The 19376-nt window shown below is 48.9% G+C and overlaps 1 protein-coding gene across 1 annotated transcript in view; it reads left to right on the top strand.

Annotated features, from left to right (window-relative positions):
- The first annotated feature begins 272 nt into the window (after positions 1-272).
- LOC149455063 (uncharacterized) overlaps positions 273-19376 on the top strand; it is a 261113-nt gene continuing 242009 nt past the window's right edge. Inside the window, 1 exon segment of the mRNA XM_089686698.1 lies at positions 273-1150. Within this exon segment, the coding sequence (XP_089542824.1) occupies positions 586-1150 (565 nt within the window). The 5' untranslated portion in view covers positions 273-585.

Genomic DNA, 19376 nt, shown 5'->3' with positions numbered 1-19376 from the left:
AGCAAGTTATTGTTCTGTATGATCTGTAACAGTGCCACAACTGCCTATACGTGAGAATGTATGACTCCATTGTCTGGGCTGAATGTTGGGAATACTGTGCGCACTTATAAACTTTCTTAATAAAATCTATTTGATTAAAAAAAATACTGTAGATAATGCTGTACATATTCTTTCTATTCATAAGATTTATTTAGTAATGAACATTAAAAATAGAAAGCAACTTTATGTAGCCCTTTATATAGAATTTTAACTTTTTTTTTTTTGGTACAGGTGGATTGATGAACCAAGTTTTCGGTCATGTTGGTCTTCATGAATACAGCTCACATGGAAAACAAGACATATGGGTGTCTTAATTGACTGAAAGTCTTTATTGCAGCTCACTGGAGGATTCACACGGGATACAAGTCATATCTGTGTTCTAAAAGTCATGGTTTGGATCCTCTTCCACATTGATCCAGCCTCAGAGGACAACAGGAGTAAAGGAATTTCAGTGTTTTGGAAGTGACAATGGCTTTACACTAAAATCCAAACCACATATACATAAGATGAGTCATTTTAAACTACTTCTTGTTTGGAGATTTTACAATGGAGAGAAAATATATCACACAACAGAAGGTTCACAAGGGAGAGAAGCCATATCATTGTTCTGAATGTGACAAAACTTTTACACGCAAGAGAGACCTTATAGTACACCAAAGAGTTCACACTGGAGAGAAGCCATATCAGTGTTCTGAATGTGATAAAGCTTTTACAGTGAAGTCTCATCTTATCACACACCAGAGGGTTCACACTGGAGAGAAGTCATATCAGTGTTCTGAATGTGATAAAGCTTTTACTCAGAAGTCAAGTCTTCTCACACACCAGAGGGTTCACACTGGAGAGATATATCAGTGTTCTGAGTGTGATAAAGCTTTTACTCAGAAGTCAAGTTTTATCACACACCAGAGGATTCACACTGGAGAGCTATATCAGTGTTCTGAATGTGATAAAGCTTTTACAGTGAAGTCACATCTTATCACACACCAGAGGATTCACACTGGAGAGAAGTCATATCAGTGTTCTAAATGTGATAAAGCTTTTACACAGAAGTCACATCTTATCAGACACCAGAGGATTCACACTGGAGAGAAGTCCTTTTAATGCTTTCCATGTGACAAAACTTTTACAGTTAATGTCGGTCTAATCTATCACCGGAGGATTCACAAATCTCAGCATAGATTAAATTCTGGAAGAAAAGAGATATTAAATAAGTTTCAGGTGTCACAAGTTAGTTTCACATCCCCAATGTCATCCCACAAGCTAGAGAAGAAGGGAAGATAAAATGTTACCTTAAAAGAAACAAACTAAAATCTGAGCAAACTGGAATGTAATGATTGGATGAACTGAGTTTAGTGCTTATGTCCATTAATACACAACTAGAAGGGATTTGAATATTTTATCTTTGACAATCTTTTTTAAGATAAGCATCAATAACTGAACAGCTTCCCTCATGATTCTCATCCTTATCTTTTTTATGGAGCTTTGAATGAACATATAATGCATTTTCATGATATACCAACTGAGTTGTGTTTCCAAGCATTTTCCTCATTTCTGGATCCTGAGGTAATACATGACCAGCACTGCCTCAGTACCAGAGACTAGGATGGGGTCTATTATCTTACCAAGTCTCTGAAGCCTCAGTGGGAGAGTCCATTCCAGGTTCTTCTGACTATTGATACATCATCAGCCAGGCTTGAGGTCTCCAGCTAAGCCCACCTTGTCCAATCCTCCCATTACATGTTCCATCTCCTCTCCCATTATCCATGCCTTCTTTCCACATTTCATCTCCTCTCATTATTATTATTATACAGGATTTATATGGCGCCAACAGTTTGCTCAACGCTTTACAATATAACGGGAGACAATACAGCAACAATACAGTTAAATACAAGAGGGATAGGAGGACCCTTCTCCTCGGAGCTTACAGTCTAGGAGGGAGGGGCTAGTGGTACAGAAGGTAGTAACTGGGGGATGGACTGGTTGGAAGAGTAGAAGATTCCATTGGTGATGTAATTTGGGGCAGAGTTATAAATTATGTTATATGTTATTGTTAATGTTTTGAATTTTCTCCGTTGGGCAATGGGAAGCCAGTTGAGGGATTGGCAGAGGGGGGTGGAGGACACTGAATGGAGGCCAGTGGAGGGATTGGCAACGAGGGGTGGCTGATACAGAATGGTTAGTAAGGTGGATGAGTTTGGCAGCAGCATTCATGATAGACTGAAGAGGGGATAGCCTGCAATGTGGTCGGCCAATGAGGAGAGATATAACAAGGGAGTGAATAAGTTGCTTAGTGGTTTCCAAGCTTAAGAACGGCCATATCTTGGAGCTGTTGCGGAGGAGAAGTCTACAAGATTTGGACAGTGATTGGATTTGGGAATGAAAAGACAGATGGGAGTCTAGGATTACACCTAGTACCCTGGCATGAGGGGAGGAACTGATGATTTTGTTATTGATCTTGATGGAGAAGTCGGGGGAGGGGGCACAGGCTGGAGGGAATACTAAGAGCTCAGTTTTGGAAAGATTGAGTTTGAGGAAGTGGAGTGACATCCATGCCAATATGTCGCTTAGTAGGTTAGTAAAGCGAGAGGAGACTGAAGGGGCGAGGTGAGGAGGAGATTGAAGGGGTGAGGTGAGGGGTAGATAGATTTGTGTGTCATTAGCATAGAGGTGGTACTTAAAGCCATGGGAGTTTATTCAGTGACAAAGGGAGGAGGAGTAGATGGAGAAGAGTAGGGGTCCAAGGACGGAACCTTGAGGGACCCGCTACAGAAAGAGGGAGTAGAGAGGAGGAGGCAGAGTTATAGGTAATGCTGATGGAGCGCTGCGATAGGTAGGAGGAGAACCAGGGGAGAGCAGAGTCTTGGAGGCAAAAAGAGTTGTTTTTTTTTTTTGAGGAGGGGATAGTCAACTGTATCAAAAGCTGCAGAGAGGTCAAGCAGTAAGAGTACTGAGTAGTGGCCATTGGTTGGGATGAGTACTGAGTAGTGGCCATTGGTTGGGATGAGTACAGAGTAGTGGCCATTGGTTGGGATGAGTACTGAGTAGTGGCCATTGGTTGGGATGAGTACGGAGTAGTGGCCATTGGTTGGGATGAGTACTGAGTAGTGGCCATTGGTTGGGATGAGTGCGGAGCAGTGGCCATTGGTTGGGATGAGTGCGGAGCAGTGGCCATTGGTTGGGATGAGTACGGAGCAGTGGCCATTGGTTGGGATGAGTACGGAGCAGTGACCATTGGTTGGGATGAGTACGGAGCAGTGACCATTGGTTGGGATGAGTACGGAGCAGTGACCATTGGTTGGGATGAGTACGGAGTAGTGGCCATTGGTTGGGATGAGTACGGAGTAGTGGCCATTGGTTTTAGCAGTTAGTAGATCATTAGTGAGGTTTAGGAGGGCAGTGTCAGTGGAGTGTAGTGAGCGAAAGCCAGACTGTAAAGGGTCAAGAAGGTTGTTGTCGGTGAGGTGGGAGGAGCTCAGGTGATTGTAGACTAAGCGTTGTAATAGTTTAGAGGTAAATGGCAGCAGGGAGATGGGTCTTAAGTTGTTCAGGTTGGTGGGGTCCAGGGAGGGCTTTTTGAGTGTGGGAGTGATGTGCGCATGCTTTAGAGGGGAGGGGAAGGCACCAGTAGAGAGGGAGAGATTGAAGATGTGAGTGAGGGAGCATAGGATGGAAGAAGAGGGTGACCGTAGTAGTTGTGAGGGGACAGGATCCAGGGGGCAGGTAGTGAGACGGGCTTCTGAGAAACCTTAGTGACCTCTTCAGTGGTAGCAAGGTCAAAAGAGGAAAGTGTTGAGGGAGATTTAGTATAGGGTATGCTAAGTGGGATGGATGTCTGTGCAGTGGAGATGCCCCTACGAATTGCATCAATCTTGTTTTTGAAATGATATGCAATCTCGTGAGCAGTGAGTGAGGTACTGGGTGGAGGTGGAGAAAGTTGAGAGTTAGAAGTAGAGAAGAGACAACAAGGACTTGATGACAAGGTATTGATGAGAGTGACAAAGTAGGCTTGTTTGGCAGCATGGAGGGAGGAATTGTATGTGAAGAAAGCAGATTTATATCGGGTGAATGCTTGGTGAGATTTGGTTTTACGCCACATTCGCTCCAGCACACGACTATGTCATTTAGGATCTCTGGTGTTGTCAGTCTGCCAAGGTTGTAATGGGCGGGGCCTGATACTTCGTGTTAGAGGAGGAAGTGAGTCTAATGTGGATGAAAGTGAACTGTTGTAGACAGCAGTGGCCAGGTCAGGGCAGGACAGGGGAGAGATTCTGTCATAGAGTTGGTCAGTTGCATAGTGGAAGGGAGAAGGGTTCAAGTTGTGAAGGTTTCTGCAGGTGATTGCTGATTGGAGGGATAGGTGTTTGAAGATGAGGAGACTGAAGGTGATGAGATTGTGATCATAGAGAGGAAAGGGGGTGTTTGTGAGGTTGTAGGATATCCTCTCACGGGTGACAACCTTTCAGGTAGGTCTGCGGCTGTGACACCAGCTAGAAAGAAGTCTCTGTTCAGTGAGAAAACAACATCCCAAGCTGATGCAGGTCTTCCAATACTGAGTTACTGCTGATTTAGGGGATGTATTCAGCAGTAAAACGTAAGCCCAGCTGGCCACTTGTGTTCCATGTGGTTCTGCCAAATGGGATTCCATCAGGTGAAGATCAGAAATCCTTGTTCCATGTTTTCTCTTTCCAGCTATTACTCCTCTCCATAGACTAATCACACAATACAACTGCCAGAGATCTGAACTTACAAAGTGCTGAGTGTGCGGTCATATTCCTACCACTTCTTCCGGGGGACTGACATTCCTCTGATTGGGGTTCACAATAATCACTCTGAGTGCACACATCTCTTTTTGGTGGAAAGTTTGTAAAGAAAACTTCTTCTTTCTGGAAATATTACAACGTTGGCACCAAAGTGTAACTATGGGCAACATCAGTAATGACATTAATAATGAAATCTGTCATTAGCAGAGCAGGCTTTGTTTTTCCGAGTCTCTTATTGTTTTATTTTTTTGTTGTCCCTCCCAGTAGATTTTTTTTGTCTACTTCCTGTAGAAGGCCAAGTCTTTTGGCAAAAATAGCAGTTGGAGGGGTTGGGGCAAATCCTATAACACTGCTGGGGGTGCTCACAACTGTCAGTTGTCATTCATATGGGGGGTTGGACCTTATAGAGAACCTGTTGCTGTAACTGCTGTAGAAGTGTTAGCTGAAGTTGGGCTTTACTTGTTGTGTGTCTTACTTATAATCTATCTAAGACTTCCCTGTACAGGGTGACAACGCTGCTGTGTAATGTTCCTGCAGAATGGTCAGGGTTGTCACCCTGTTACAGAAGGCGGGAAAATAACAGATCTACAGACAGGACCAACAGCTGATACAACTATGTTGCAGAGGGAACTCTGGGAATGCTAATGACAGATTGCATTACACATTCAGTTAGCAGACTTCCTGCTGTTGGTCTGATGTTTGAATTGTGTTCTGATATTTTGGTCTTTTTTTGTTTATGGCGTGAAAAATAAAAAGCGCGCAGGTGATGACATCCCACCGACAGAAAGCTCTATTTGTGTGAAGAAAGGACGGATATTTAGTTTGGGTGCAGCGTTGCACGACCGCGCAATTGTCAGTTACATAAAGAGGCGTGGCCATGAAGGGGTGTACATCCTGCGTAGGGGGAGGGGATAAGGACACAAATTGGCGCTTTATTCTCATGGAGATCACATGGTTATTACTAGGAGGAGACGGAAACATTTGCTGGGTATTGGAGCTTTTGTGAGATGGATGGATTGGATGGCGACTGATTTGTATGGAGACATAATATAGAGCGGGAGGAATCCATGGTGTATTGTCACATGTATGAATGCAGGATTGGGGTACTATCCGTGTATTAGGGGGACCAATGACACCTTGGCTAGTATTGTAGATGAATCTGGGGGCGTCGGGGGCAATCTTCTTATGTTTATGGCCCTTTAGGGCAGATGTGATTTCTATGTATTTTATGGGAGATTTTCTCTGTATATTGGGAGTTTCCATCTTGTTGTATCATGAATGTAGTATGGAAGATGAGTCCTATGTACTAGGAATGGTCATTGGAAGGACAGAATAGGAGCCACATGATTGGCTGGCCAACCCCGTGACAGTATAGACTAGTGGGTGACATTGATTGAGATCTGCCCGCTGTGTGTATACAATCACCCGGCTAATGTCTAATATCAGGGGACAAAATGTGCCAGCATTCATATCAGACTAAGGGAAAATGGCCGCCGGAGGAGGGACAGGTGGGCTACAACACAATGGAGGAGGGAGATCTAATCCACTGTAATGTGATAACTGTGTGAACATTGTATTAGACTAAGGGAAAATGGCCGCCGGAGGAGGGACAGGCTGGCTACAACATAATGGAGGGAGATCTAATCCACTGTAATGTGATAACTGTACATACATTGACAATAGAAGTTTACGAGCCGCCATCGTCTTTTGTTTTTCAGTTTTTTCCCTGTTTTATGCTATTCAGCTATTTTTGGATCAGCACCATCTAGTGTCTGCTCTCCATGCTGCAGCCTCTGTATAAATCTGTCAGCAGTCACTTCCTGTCTGTGTCACTTCCTGTTCATGTCACTTCCTGTCCAGTGTCACTTCCTGTCCTGGGAACACTTTCCTCCTTTCAGCCATTTTAGATCGACTTCCAGACGATCCTGTGATTGTCGGTCTCCATCCTGAACACACGGCCACCATAGGGCCAGCATGGGATCTTCTCCATGTCAGAGCACACGGGTAAGTCAGGTGGATCTCCTATTCCTGGTCCCGGCTCCTGTCCCTGCTATAGACAGATCAATATTCTGGTGTCTCTTGTTACTAAATGTAGATTGCCCCGCCCTGTGTCATTATACAAGGAGGGGGGGGATTGTCCCGAGTGTATATTTGTTCAAATCAACTAGTCTACCTCCTGGTTTACTTCAGGACTGGTGTCGTCTAGTCTTGTATGGTCGGCTGTGGTGTCTGTGGTCGGTGTTCGGACGGGGAAGTGGTAGTCTAACGGAAGTACTCAAGCACAGTCTGGGTCGGTTCCGTTACGTTGGTGGCAAGGTTGTGCTTCCTGGCTGTGAACACGTCCAAACCACTACCGGGATTCAAGATCAGGAAAGTAGAGGTCGGTCACCCCAGTGGAGATGTGGACCTGGCATCAGAGTTCCCGGGGTTGCTGCGGATCGTTCTTGCAGAATACCCCAGGACTGTGTCTGCGGATGAGTACCTGGAGCTCAGACAGCGGATTCAGGTGGAGCTTTAGAGTGGAGCTCTCCAGGTTGCTGGTATGGACAAGGGCAAGTGCTATCCAAGCACAGGGGAACGGGCCAGGGACCATAGGAAGTTATGGATGCCATTCCTGGGAGAGCGACCCCAGGAGCAATGGGTGACTGAATTGGACAGGATGGTCCAGCAGGAGATAGAGCTGAACAACCGATATCGGTCTCTGCAATGGCATGAAAAGCAGAAATATTTAGGAGTGACAACAGAATGCTCTCCAGAGGGATAGGACTTTGGTGGTCCTGGATTGCTGTGGGAGAGCCTTACAAATCATTTTGTGTTTGGCAATGAAGGAGAACCTACCCTGGAGGACCTGCAAGACAGAGAGGCTATGTTCGGTCTCACAGCAGTCTCAGAGCTTGAACCAGATCTGGAATACCTACTGATGAAAGAACAGGATCTGGAAAGGGCATACAGGCAACTGCTAAAACATGTTCAGCAGCATGCCCAAGAATCGGCAGTGGAAATTCCAGAGATTGCCGTCCCCAAATCTGAAGTGCTGACAAAAGGGCAGAGCTCTGCTAACCTCTGCCGAGCACTGGTAACATCTTCTGGGTTCCACACACAGGAGATGGCAAATGCCTATTCCCAGATACCAGTTCCAGAGACTGGGGATTTGATTGACTTTTCTGCGGAGGAGGATCCAGTCATCGCACCTCCAGCAGAAGAGCTGGCATCAGGGCATGGCGTGGTTGACCTCTGCCCACAACAATCAGCACTGCAGGAGCTACAGGAAGAGGATGCAATCGGCACCTCACAACTGCATGAGCTGATGTCCGTGGATGGGACTTAGGTCTCCACTGACACAACCCCAGAAAAGGGTCTGGCATTGGGACAGGAGGATGTCAGCCTTACTTTGCGAACACTGGGGGATGTCCATCAAGTCAGAGTGGATGAGAATACAGTCACCACCTGGGTACCCCAGGGATGCTGGGCAGTCGGCCCAGATCCCCCACAGCATGATGGAGTAGGCCCAGCCACCCTGTCTTCTCTCCAGTGGCTGAGAGGACTTCAGGGAGAAGGACCAGTCCGTCCTTCTCCCCAGCGGCAGATATGTTCTACGAGAGAGGCAGAGGTTGGCTGAGTGAGTATTGCTATGTTTGGGACAATTTGTTTGGGGTACTGTGTGGGTGCTGGCATTGGGGGACTGGAAGTACAGACTAACTTCAGAGTCAACCTGTTTGGGGTCCCCTGCCAAAAGGGGAGATATGTGATAGGAGTCACTTTGGGTGGGGGGTCCATGGAACCCAGCTTACTTTGGAGGGGTGGGGAGACCCCTGTCTCAGCTCCCCATATCCCTCTTATGTGTAAGTCACCCTGTGCCTGTTAGGGGTGCAGGGTGAGATGTCCTGATATTGTGTAGACATGTCTAGGGGGGGTGGGAGGTTGTTCATTGTTTAATGCCATGTGGTTGCATCCCATTGTTCTATTGTTTGTCTGGCTTGGGAGCAAACTATTATGGGATGTATGTGTTTGTGTGTATTGGTTGGTGGGGGGTGTCTTCAGCGGCCCTCCCTCCTGATGGGACGGTCTGCTGGTGTGAAGTTTGAATACCTTTTGTGTCTCCTGTTAATAAATGTAGATTCAATACTGTATATATAATCCTCCTGCACTCAATGGAGTCCCTGAAATACTAAGCGGCTAGCACTCAAACTGGTACCCAACAGTCAAAAGATCAATATCATGTGATAGGTTAGTGCAGCGCTACAAACATAACAGCATAATAAAAAACATATAATAATAGACACAATATGAATGGCACACATCTCATAGTGCAATAAGGTGACCATGTGATGATAAAACAGAATAGATGTGAACATATGTGGCCCAAGCCCCACTCAGTAATGTGAGAAGTGAGTACTATATAGGTATGATAAGTGAGTACACAAAGTACATCACACGATATGATGGCGCTCAGCTGAAGACAGTTAGAACACAATGTAGGTGAGAACACAGTAAGCTTCAAGTGGAGTCACATCGCTGTATAAACGTTCATTAGGCTATAAGGTGGTGCTCAAGCTCAAAGCAGTAGAAAATGCAATAAAGGTGATCACACGATAAACGTCAAGTGATGGTGAGCGACTCCTCCTGTGGCTAAATTGCCCCCTCACCTCCACTCAGCAGCCCAAAGGGCCTGTACGGCTTTAAGATCACTCAGGATCTTGATCCAAAATTGCAGAAATCACCAGCAAGTCTCCCATGGACATCTCATGCGGTAAGGTAAGTAATCAGGGTACACTGGCTCCTGGTCTCAGCAGGATAAACCTCTCAACCGGGTGATAAAAGCACAGGAAGAATCTCTCAGAGCATATAAAGCCATACATTAGGTGCTTTTATTAAAAAAGTAAAGTTGTAAACTCACATGCTGTATAAGAAGCCACCATTCCATAGGGATGTATGGGTGTACTGCATGGGTTTCCTATTCACATTCAAGGTAGGCTAAGATGGCGGCCGTACCGGAAGTACGTCACCGCGGACCGGATGCTGCATCACCACGTATCTATGCGTTGCGTCACCGTCATGTGACTTCGTCAGGATCGTGACGACCATCACTTGAAGTTTATCATGTGATCCCCTTTATTGCATTTTCTTTGTGTACTCACTTATCATACCTATATAGTACTCACTTCTCACATTCCTGAGTGGGGCTTGGGCCACATATGTTCACATCTATTCTGTTTTATGATCACATGGTCACCTTATTGCACTATGAGATGTGTGCCATTCATATTGTGTCTATTATTATATGTTTTTTATTATGCTGTTATGTTTGTAGCGCTACACTAACCTATCACATATTAAATGTAGATTGCCCCGCCCAGGGTCATTATGCAGGGAGGGGGGATTGTCCCCTGAGTGTATATATCTTGTATCTGTGTTCAAATAAAGTAGTCTACCTCCTGGTTTACTTCAGGACTGGTGTCGTCTAGTCTTGTATGGTCGGCTGTGGTGTCTGTGGTTGGTGTTCGGAGGGGGAAGTGGTAGTCTAACAGAAGTACTCAAGCGCAGTCTGGGTCGGTTGCATTACAGCTGTGTATGGGGGAGGGGCAAGAAGCTAAGGAAGATATATATGGGGGATGGGTGTATGGGGGAGGGGGGAGGGGGTGAGAAGCTGGGAAGGAATATATATATGGGGGAGGGGTGAGAAGCTGGGAGGGATGTGTATGGGGGAGGGGTGAGAAGCTGGGGAGGGATGTGTATAGGGGAGGGGTGAGAAGCTGAGGAGGGATGTGTATGGGGGAGGGGTGAGAAGCTGAGGAGGGATGTGTATGGGGGAGGGGTGAGAAGCTGAGGAGGGATGTGTATGGGGGAGGGGTGAGAAGCTGAGGAGGGATGTGTATGGGGGAGGGGTGAGAAGCTGAGGAGGGATGTGTATGGGGGAGGAGTGAGAAGCTGAGGAGGGTTGTGTATGGGGGAGGGGTGAGAAGCTGAGGAGGGTTGTGTATGGGGGAGGGGTGAGAAGCTGGGGGTGGATGTGTATGGGGGAGGGGTGAGAATCTCCCTACATCTCCCCCTCATTGCTATCATCTCCCTGCTACTGCTCTCATCACCTCCCCACAATGCCTCTTCCACTCCTCCTTCTCATTTTCCTCTCCTCCGGTCCCAAAATCCATTCACTATATCCCTCTGCTCCTCCCAAACAATTGTATATTGTGTCCTCACTGCTTCCTTTGCTCCTCTACGGCACCCACCACCTCCTCCTATTACTCCACTCTCCCACTGACCCCAACACCTCCACTAGTAGTTTCTCACGCTCCTGCACATCCCGCTCCCATGCCACCTTTCTCATCCTTCTCCTCTTCCTAACCGCGGGGGACATCTCCCCCAATCCTGGCCCTCCACCACCTTCCTCACCCGCACAACACCCTCCCGCCTCCACGTCCTGCCCCAACCCCCACAACTTAGTATCTGTCCCCCTGCTCCCTAAAACCACCCCCTGTTTTCATGTGCACTCCTGAACGCCCGATCGGTGTACAATAAGCTCACCGCCATCCACAACCTCTTTGTTTCCCGCTCCCTCAACCTCCTAGCGATCACAGAAACCTGGATCCAGCCCACTGACTCTACCTCCCCTGCTGCACTCTCCTATGGAGGTCTCACCTGGACCCACTCACCCAGGCCTAACGGTCGTAAAGGTGGTCGGGTTGGTCTGCTCCAGTCACCGCAGAGCACCTTCTGAGTCCTCCCAAACCCCCCCTCCCTATCCTTCTCCTCCTTCGAGGCCCACTGCGTCCGACTATTCTCCCCAACCCCCCTGAAGATTGCTGTGATATACCGGCCTCCTGGATCCATACCCCGCTTCCTGGATGACTTTTCCTCCTGGCTACCCTTCTTCCTCTCCTGTGAGCTACCCACCATCATCCTTGGGGATTTCAACATCCCTGTCAACCTCGACAACCCGGACACATCCCATCTCCTCCACTTAACCTCCTCCTTTGCACTTGCACAGTGCATACAATCCACCACCCACTCCAACGGTAATATCCTTGATCTCGTCTTCTCCAACCGCTGCGCTCCCCACAACCTCACTAACACCCCCTTCCCTCTCTCTGACCACAACCTGATCACCTTCCCTATCTCCTCGTCCTCCAACGCCTACCCCTCCAAATGTCACACTACTACCAGCCGTAACCTCCGCAACCTTAACCCTGCCCCCCTCCACTCTGCAGCTGATCAACTCCATGACAGCATCCTCCCCCTGTCCTGCCCCGACTTGGCTATGACCGCCTACAACAATGCGCTCTCAACAGCCCTTGACTCACTAGCACCTCTAACCACACGCAACGTCAGACCTCGACCGCTCCAGCCCTGGCAGACTGATCACACCAAAACCCTCAAACGACACAGTCGTGCCCTGGAGCGACTATGGCGCAAAACCAAATCCCAACAAGCCTTCTCCCGCTACAAATCTGCCTTCCACACCTACACCTCCTCCCTCCACGCAGACAAACAAGCCTACTTCCTGATCCTCATCAAGGCCTTCTCCTCCAATCCTTGCCGACTCTTCTCCACCTTCAACTCTCTACTCTCACCACCCCCACCTCCACCCAGCACCTCACTCACTGCCCTTGAGATTGCCAATCACTTCAAAAACAAGATTGACACAATTCGCAAGGACATTGCTGCAACTCACACTCCCTCCAACCCCCTTCCCCCTCACACAGCTACCCCCTCATCCCCCCTCTCTCTCGACATAACCCACAGGGACTTCGTCGCTGCTCAAACTCCCTCCAACCCCGTTCCCCCTCACTCAACTACCCCCTCATCACCCCTCTCCCATGGCCCCACCACTGCTCTGACCCCCACTTCCACCCCACCCTACATTCCTCATACTGAAGCCCCCAACACTCCCTTTGGGGAAGGGGTGTGTATGGGGAAGGGGTGAGAAGCAGGGGAGGGGTGTGTATGGGGAAGGGGTGAGAAGCAGGGGAGGGGTGTGTATGGGGGAGAGGTGAGAAGCTGGGGAGGGATGCGTATGGGGGAGGGGTGAGATGCTGAGGAGGGATGCGCATGGAGGCGGGGCGAGAATCTGGGGAAGGATGTGTATGGGGGAGGGGTGAGAAGCTGAGGAGGGATGCGTATGGGGGAGGAGCGAGAAGCTGAGGAGGGATGCGTATGGGGGAGGAGCGAGAAGCTGAGGAGGGATGTGTATGGGGGAGGGGCGAGAAGCTGGGGAGGGATGTGTATGGGGGAGGGGTGAGAAGCTGAGGAGGGATGTGTATGGGGGAGGGGTGAGAAGCTGAGCAGGGATGTGTATGGGGGAGGGGTGAGAAGCTGGGGAGGGATGTGTATGGGGGAGGGGTGAGAAGCTGAGGAGGGATGTGTATGGTATCTATACTCCCACTGTGAGAGTACCAGAAATGATACTATAGAGTATATAACATGTTTCAGTCCCTACATTCACTCCTCCCTTGATACTATAGCACTGTTATCTCTTGCTGAAGTTAGAGCTCCACCCAAAAGGGGAAGTGCTGCTTTAACTAGTTGATGACCGCAGGTAGCCAAATGACGTCTGCACTGTGGCTGGCCAGTCTTGGTAGGCCGTCCTATGACGTCCTCCCAGAACGCGCTCTCCTGCGTGCCCCCCGTGATCTCCGTGATTGCCGTGTCCTATGACACGCTGGTCATCAGGAAATGGAATTGCCGGGTCTTGACTGCACTTTCCTCACCCTGTCAGAGCATGAGGAAAGTACTGCTGGCAGTTGTCAGAGGAGGGATCGGCATCGATCATTGATGATCAGTGCCTTGAGGATCGGTGCCCAGCAGAGCCACCTACCAGTGCCGCCCACAAGTGCCCAGCAGTGTCACCCACCTTTGCCAAGCAGTGCCTCCAGTCAGTGCCCAGCAGTGCTGCCTATGAGTGCCGACTATCAGTACCCATCATCAGTGCTGCCTATCAGTGCCAGCTCATCAGTGTCACCTATCAGTGCCGCCTATCAGTGCAGCCTCATCAACGCACATCAGTGAAGTAGAACAATTACCTGTTTGCTAAATTTTAAAATAGAAGCAAACTTTTTTTTTCAAATTTTTTGAAAAATGTACTAATGAATGTTAATGTATGAAGATATTATTTGTAGTACAAATTACAACCTGTATGTTACCTCTAAGGGTTCTACCCCTTCTGACTTACTGTTTGTCAAGACTCTAGAAGTAGCTCTATAGGTCCACAGTTTGGGGTTCCCTAGGGTGCGGGATCTAAGCTCCAGTCTGCTTGTTCACCAGAGCCCCTGATGGTGGGGATGGACTTGGAGCAGGCTGAGACCAGGTCGTGGCCCCCAGGTATGTCCAGGAGACCGCTAGTGTCACATACTTTAGTAGTGAGTAGAGATGAGCGAAGTATTCAAAAATTCGATTCGGCAGATTCGGCGAATTTCAGGAAGAAATTCGATTCGATGCGAATTTATTCGCTACGAAGATGACTTATAAAAAGGGTTTCTAGGCTTCAGAGAGCCTTTAAATTAGTGCAGAACACTGTACCTTTAATTTAAATGCCTTTGGAGATGAGGAAGGAGAAGGATGAGAAGAAGGAGAAGGATGAGAAGAAGGAGAAGGATGAGAAGAAGGAGAAGGATGAGAAGAAGGAGAAGGATGAGAAGAAGGAGAAGGATGAGAAGAAGGAGAAGGATGAGAAGAAGGAGAAGGATGAGAAGAAGGAGAAGGATGAGAAGAAGGATGAGAAGAAGGAGAAGGATGAGAAGAAGGAGAAGGATGAGAAGAAGGAGAAGGATGAGAAGAAGGAGAAGGATGAGAAGAAGGAGAAGGATGAGAAGAAGGAGAAGGATGAGAAGGAGAAGGAGAAGGATGAGAAGGAGAAGGAGAAGGATGAGAAGGAGAAGGAGAAGGATGAGAAGGAGAAGGAGAAGGATGAGAAGGAGAAGGAGAAGGATGAGAAGGAGAAGGAGAAGGATGAGAAGAAGGAGAAGGATGAGAAGGAGAAGGATGAGAAGGAGAAGGAGAAGGATGAGAAGGAGAAGGATGAGAAGGAGAAGGATGAGAAGGATGAGAAGGAGAAGGATGAGAAGGATGAGAAGGAGAAGGATGAGAAGGATGAGAAGGATGAGAAGGAGAAGGAGAAGGATGAGAAGGAGAAGGAGAAGGATGAGAAGGAGGAGAAGGATGAGAAGGAGAAGAAGGATGAGAAGAAGGAGGAGAAGGATGATGAGAAGAAGAAGGATGATGAGAAGAAGAAGGATGAGAAGAAGGAGAAGGATGAGAAGAAGGAGAAGGATGAGAAGGATGAGAAGAAGAAGAAGGATGAGAAGAAGGAGAATTCCAAGCCGGCAAAAAGTGTATCTGCAGAGCTCCGCTATTTCTTAGCGGAGCTCTGCAGATACACTTAGCGGAGCTCTGCAGATACACTTTTTGCCGGCTTGGAATTCTTCTTATTTTCATCCTACTTCTTCTTCTTCTTCATCCTCATCCTCTTCTTCTTCTGAGGATGAGGATGAGGATGAAGAAGTAGGATGAAAATAAGAAGAATTCCAAGCCGGCAAAAATTGTATCTGCAGAGCTCCGCTATTTCTGACAGTTCTGTGACATTCCCTCCATACAGCGGTTTCAACCGCTGTATGGAGGGAATGTCATAGAACTGTCAGAAATAGACTATTAATGACAGTTCTGGGACTGTCCTTCCATACAGCGGTTGAAACATTGTATCTATTTGTTTCCATAAATGGATCCATTTATGGAAACAAATAGATACAAGGTTTCAACCACTGTATGGAGGGAATGTCCCAGAACTGTCAGAAATAGACTATTTCTAACAGTTCTGGGACATTCCCTCCATACAGCGGTTGAAACAGCTGTATGGAGTGAATGTCCCAGAACTGTCATAAATAGTCTATTTCTGACAGTTCTGGGACATTCCCTCCATACAGCGGTTTCCGGCAAAAAGTGTATGTGCAGAGTTCCTCTATTCTGCAGATACACTTAGAGGAGCTCTGCAGATACACTTAGAGGAGCTCTGCAGATACACTTAGAGGAGCTCTGCAGATACACTTTTTGCCGGCTTGGAATTATTCTTCTTTTCATCCTACTTCTTCTTCTTCTTCTTCTTCATCCTCATCCTCATCCTCAGAAGATGAGGATGAGGAAGAAGAAGAAGAAGAAGAAGAAGAAGTAGGATGAAAAGAAGAATAATTCCAAGCCGGCAAAAAGTGTATGTGCAGAGTTCCTCTATTTCTGACAGTTCTCTCACAGCTTCTTCACATGTACAGCGGTTGAAACATTTGTATCCTAAATGGAAACTAATAGATACAATGTTTCAACCGCTAAACATGTGTTCCTTCTGTCAGAGAACTGTCAGAAATAGCGGAGCTCTCTGCAGGGACACTTTTGCCGGCTGAGCGGGAAAATTTCGATTCGCGCACCCGAAGTAGGCAAAATTTTGGATTCGCCGCGAATCGAAATTTTTCTGAAATTCGTATCGAATTCCGGTTCGCCTGGTTCGATTCGCTCATCTCTAGTAGTGAGCCTGACGTGAAGAGGCAGAGCAGACCAGAGCAGGATGCGGATGGATCCGTGCGGCAGGTAGCGGAGTCAGGCGGGCCGGGTTTTGTATCCAAGAAGGCAGAGAAGACCAGAGAAGTAGGCAGAAGGATAGTCGGTAGAGATGAGCGAATTATTCAAAAATTCGATTCGGCTGATTCGCCGAATTCGCGGAAAAAATTCAATTTGATCCGAATATATTCGCTGCGAATTTAACTTATAAAAGGGTGTTTCTAGGCTTCAGAGAGCCTTTATATTAGTGCAGAACACTGTACCTTTAATTTAAATGCCCTTGGAGTCTGCTGGGGAAGAGAAATAATACTGTCAGTCAGTATGACATGCAGATGAGTGCCGTCGATCTTAGAATCACCGCACACTTCACTCATTTGGGCAGTCACGGGGCCAAAACCAGAGTGTGGAGCCACAGTGTGGCGGTGGAGGCAGCAGCAATGGGAGGCCATACAGCACCCTATGACAAAATGGAACCCACCAGCAGTGTGAGGAGACCTGAAAGTGGCACAGGGTGGCGGTGGAGGCAGCAGTATTCGGAAGCCATACACAGGACTAGTTTAAACAGCGGAAGCCGTCAGCAGCGTGAGCAGACGACAGAGGCACATGGCGCAGGGTGCCGGTGGAGGCAGCAGTATTCGGAAGCCATACACAGGCCTAGGTTAAAAAGCGGAAGCCGCCAGCAGCGTGAGCAGACGACAGAGACACATGGCGCAGGGTGGCGGTGGAGGCAGCAGCAATGGAAGGCCATACAGCACCCTATCACAAAATGGAACCCACCAACAGTGTAAGGAGACCTGAAAGTGGCACATGGCGCAGGGTGGCGGTGGAGGCAGCAGTATTCGGAAGACATACACAGGACTAGTTTAAACAACGGAAGCCGTCAGCAGCGTGAGCAGATGACAGAGGCACATGGCGCAGGGTGGCGGTGGAGGCAGCAGCAATGGAAGGCCATACAGCACCCTATCACAAAATGGAACCCACCAACAGTGTAAGGAGACCTGAAATTGGCACATGGCGCAGGGTGGCGGTGGAGGCAGCAGTATTCGGAAGACATACACAGGACTAGTTTAAACAACGGAAGCCGTCAGCAGCGTGAGCAGACGACAGAGGCACATGGCGCAGGGTGGCGGTGGAGGCAGCAGTATTCGGAAGCCATACACAGGCCTAGGTTAAAAAGCGGAAGCCGTCAGCAGCGTGAGCAGACGACAGAGGCACATGGCGCAGGGTGGCGGTGGAGGCAGCAGTATTCGGAAGACATACACAGGACTAGTTTAAACAGCGGAAGCCGTCAGCAGCGTGAGCATACGACAGAGGCACATGGTGCAGGGTGGCGGTGGAGGCAGCAGTATTCGGAAGCCATACACAGGCCTCGGTTAAAAAGCGGAAGCCGTCAGCAGCGTGAGCAGACGACAGAGACACATGGCGCAGGGTGGCGGTGGATGCAGCAGTATTCGGAAGCCAAACACAGGCCTCGGTTAAAAAGCGGAAGCCGTCAGCAGCGTGAGCAGACGACAGAGGCACATGGCGCAGGGTGCCGGTGGAGGCAGCAGTATTCGGAAGCCATACACAGGCCTAGGTTAAAAAGCGGAAGCCGTCAGCAGCGTGAGCAGACGAAAGAGGCACATGGCGCAGGGTGGCGGTGGAGGCAGCAGCAATGGAAGGCCATACAGCACCCTATCACAAAATGGAACCCACCAACAGTGTAAGGAGACCTGAAAGTGGCACATGGCGCAGGGTGGCGGTGGAGGCAGCAGTATTCGGAAGCCAAACACAGGCCTCGGTTAAAAAGCAGAAGCCGTCAGCAGCGTGAGCAGATGACAGAGGCACATGGCGCAGAGTGGCGGTGGAGGCAGCAGCAATGGAAGGCCATACAGCACTCTATCACAAAATGGAAACCAACAACAGTGTAAGGAGACCTGAAAGTGGCACATGGCGCAGGGTGGCGGTAGAGGCAGCAGTATTCGGAAGAAATACACAGGACTAGGTTAAAAAGAGGTGTTGGAGCCTTGACTGGCTGATAGAGGGCGATTGACGTCGGGTGACGGAGCAAGTAACGGAGCGGGTGATGTAGCGGGGGCTGGGGCAGGCAGAACCGCCATATCTTTATCACGGTTTTCCCAGGCCACAGAATGGCGACGCTGCATATGCTGACGCAACGCTGTAGTCCCAACATTGGCCCCCTGGCCACGCTTGACTTTCTGGCCACATAGTCGACATACGGCTACGTTTACTTCCTCGGGCGACTTGACAAAAAAATTGCCACACCGCCGAGTAGGAAACTTTGCCCCCGTTACTCCTCACTGGCTGACTGCTACTTCCTCCGTGCATACCGGCACCACTACTGGCCGTGGTGGTAGGCTGCAGTGGAGCTGGTGCTCTACTCCGTGGCCGTTTGGCTCCACTGACACTGCTGCGACCCTGCTGCCTCCTGGGCAACCCACCGACTGTTTTGCTCGCTGGCAAGCTGGCACCCTCTTCTCCTGATGATGCATAAGCAATAGCCTGATGATGACGAGGCTGCCAAGTGCGATCAGCCTCATCATCATCAATTAGGGTCTCCGCCTCACTACTAGCCCCCTCGGCTGCGTGTGGGTCAGGAGACAGACCTGTCTCTAGACCGGCTACCGAGCTGCTCTCCTCGCCAGTACTTCTTCGCCTGGCTGCTGAAGAGGCGGATGTCTCCCCCCGTTCCTGACCGCCCTCTGTTAGCTCTTCCTCACTGTACAGTGGGGCTGAGCCCACAGCATCCGATACTTCGCTTGGTGAGGGAACACCAAAGGACAGGGGCAGGTGGAGGACACGTGATTTCAGTGGGCTTGCTCCCGGGCCATGCCAACTAACGGTTGTGTCTGACGTACCCACCGACCGTTGGCTGTAGGTGTCAGAGGTGACCTGGGAAGAGGAAGACGACCGAGTCAACCAATCGATGACGGCAGGGTTGTCGGTGGAGACACGACCGCTGGATGACACCGGGAGCACTGGCCTCTGGCTGCGACTAGTGCTGCCTCGACCCCTTCCTCTGCTGCCACGTCTGCTCGCTCC

Source organism: Staurois parvus, unplaced genomic scaffold, assembly GCF_062004578.1.
Source record: "Staurois parvus isolate SC_StPar_1 unplaced genomic scaffold, SC_StPar_1.0 ptg000407l, whole genome shotgun sequence".
In the NCBI taxonomy this organism is placed as follows: domain Eukaryota; kingdom Metazoa; phylum Chordata; class Amphibia; order Anura; family Ranidae; genus Staurois; species Staurois parvus.
The sequence above is the reverse complement of the archived record's forward strand: the minus strand, read 5'-3'. Positions and strand labels throughout refer to the sequence as shown.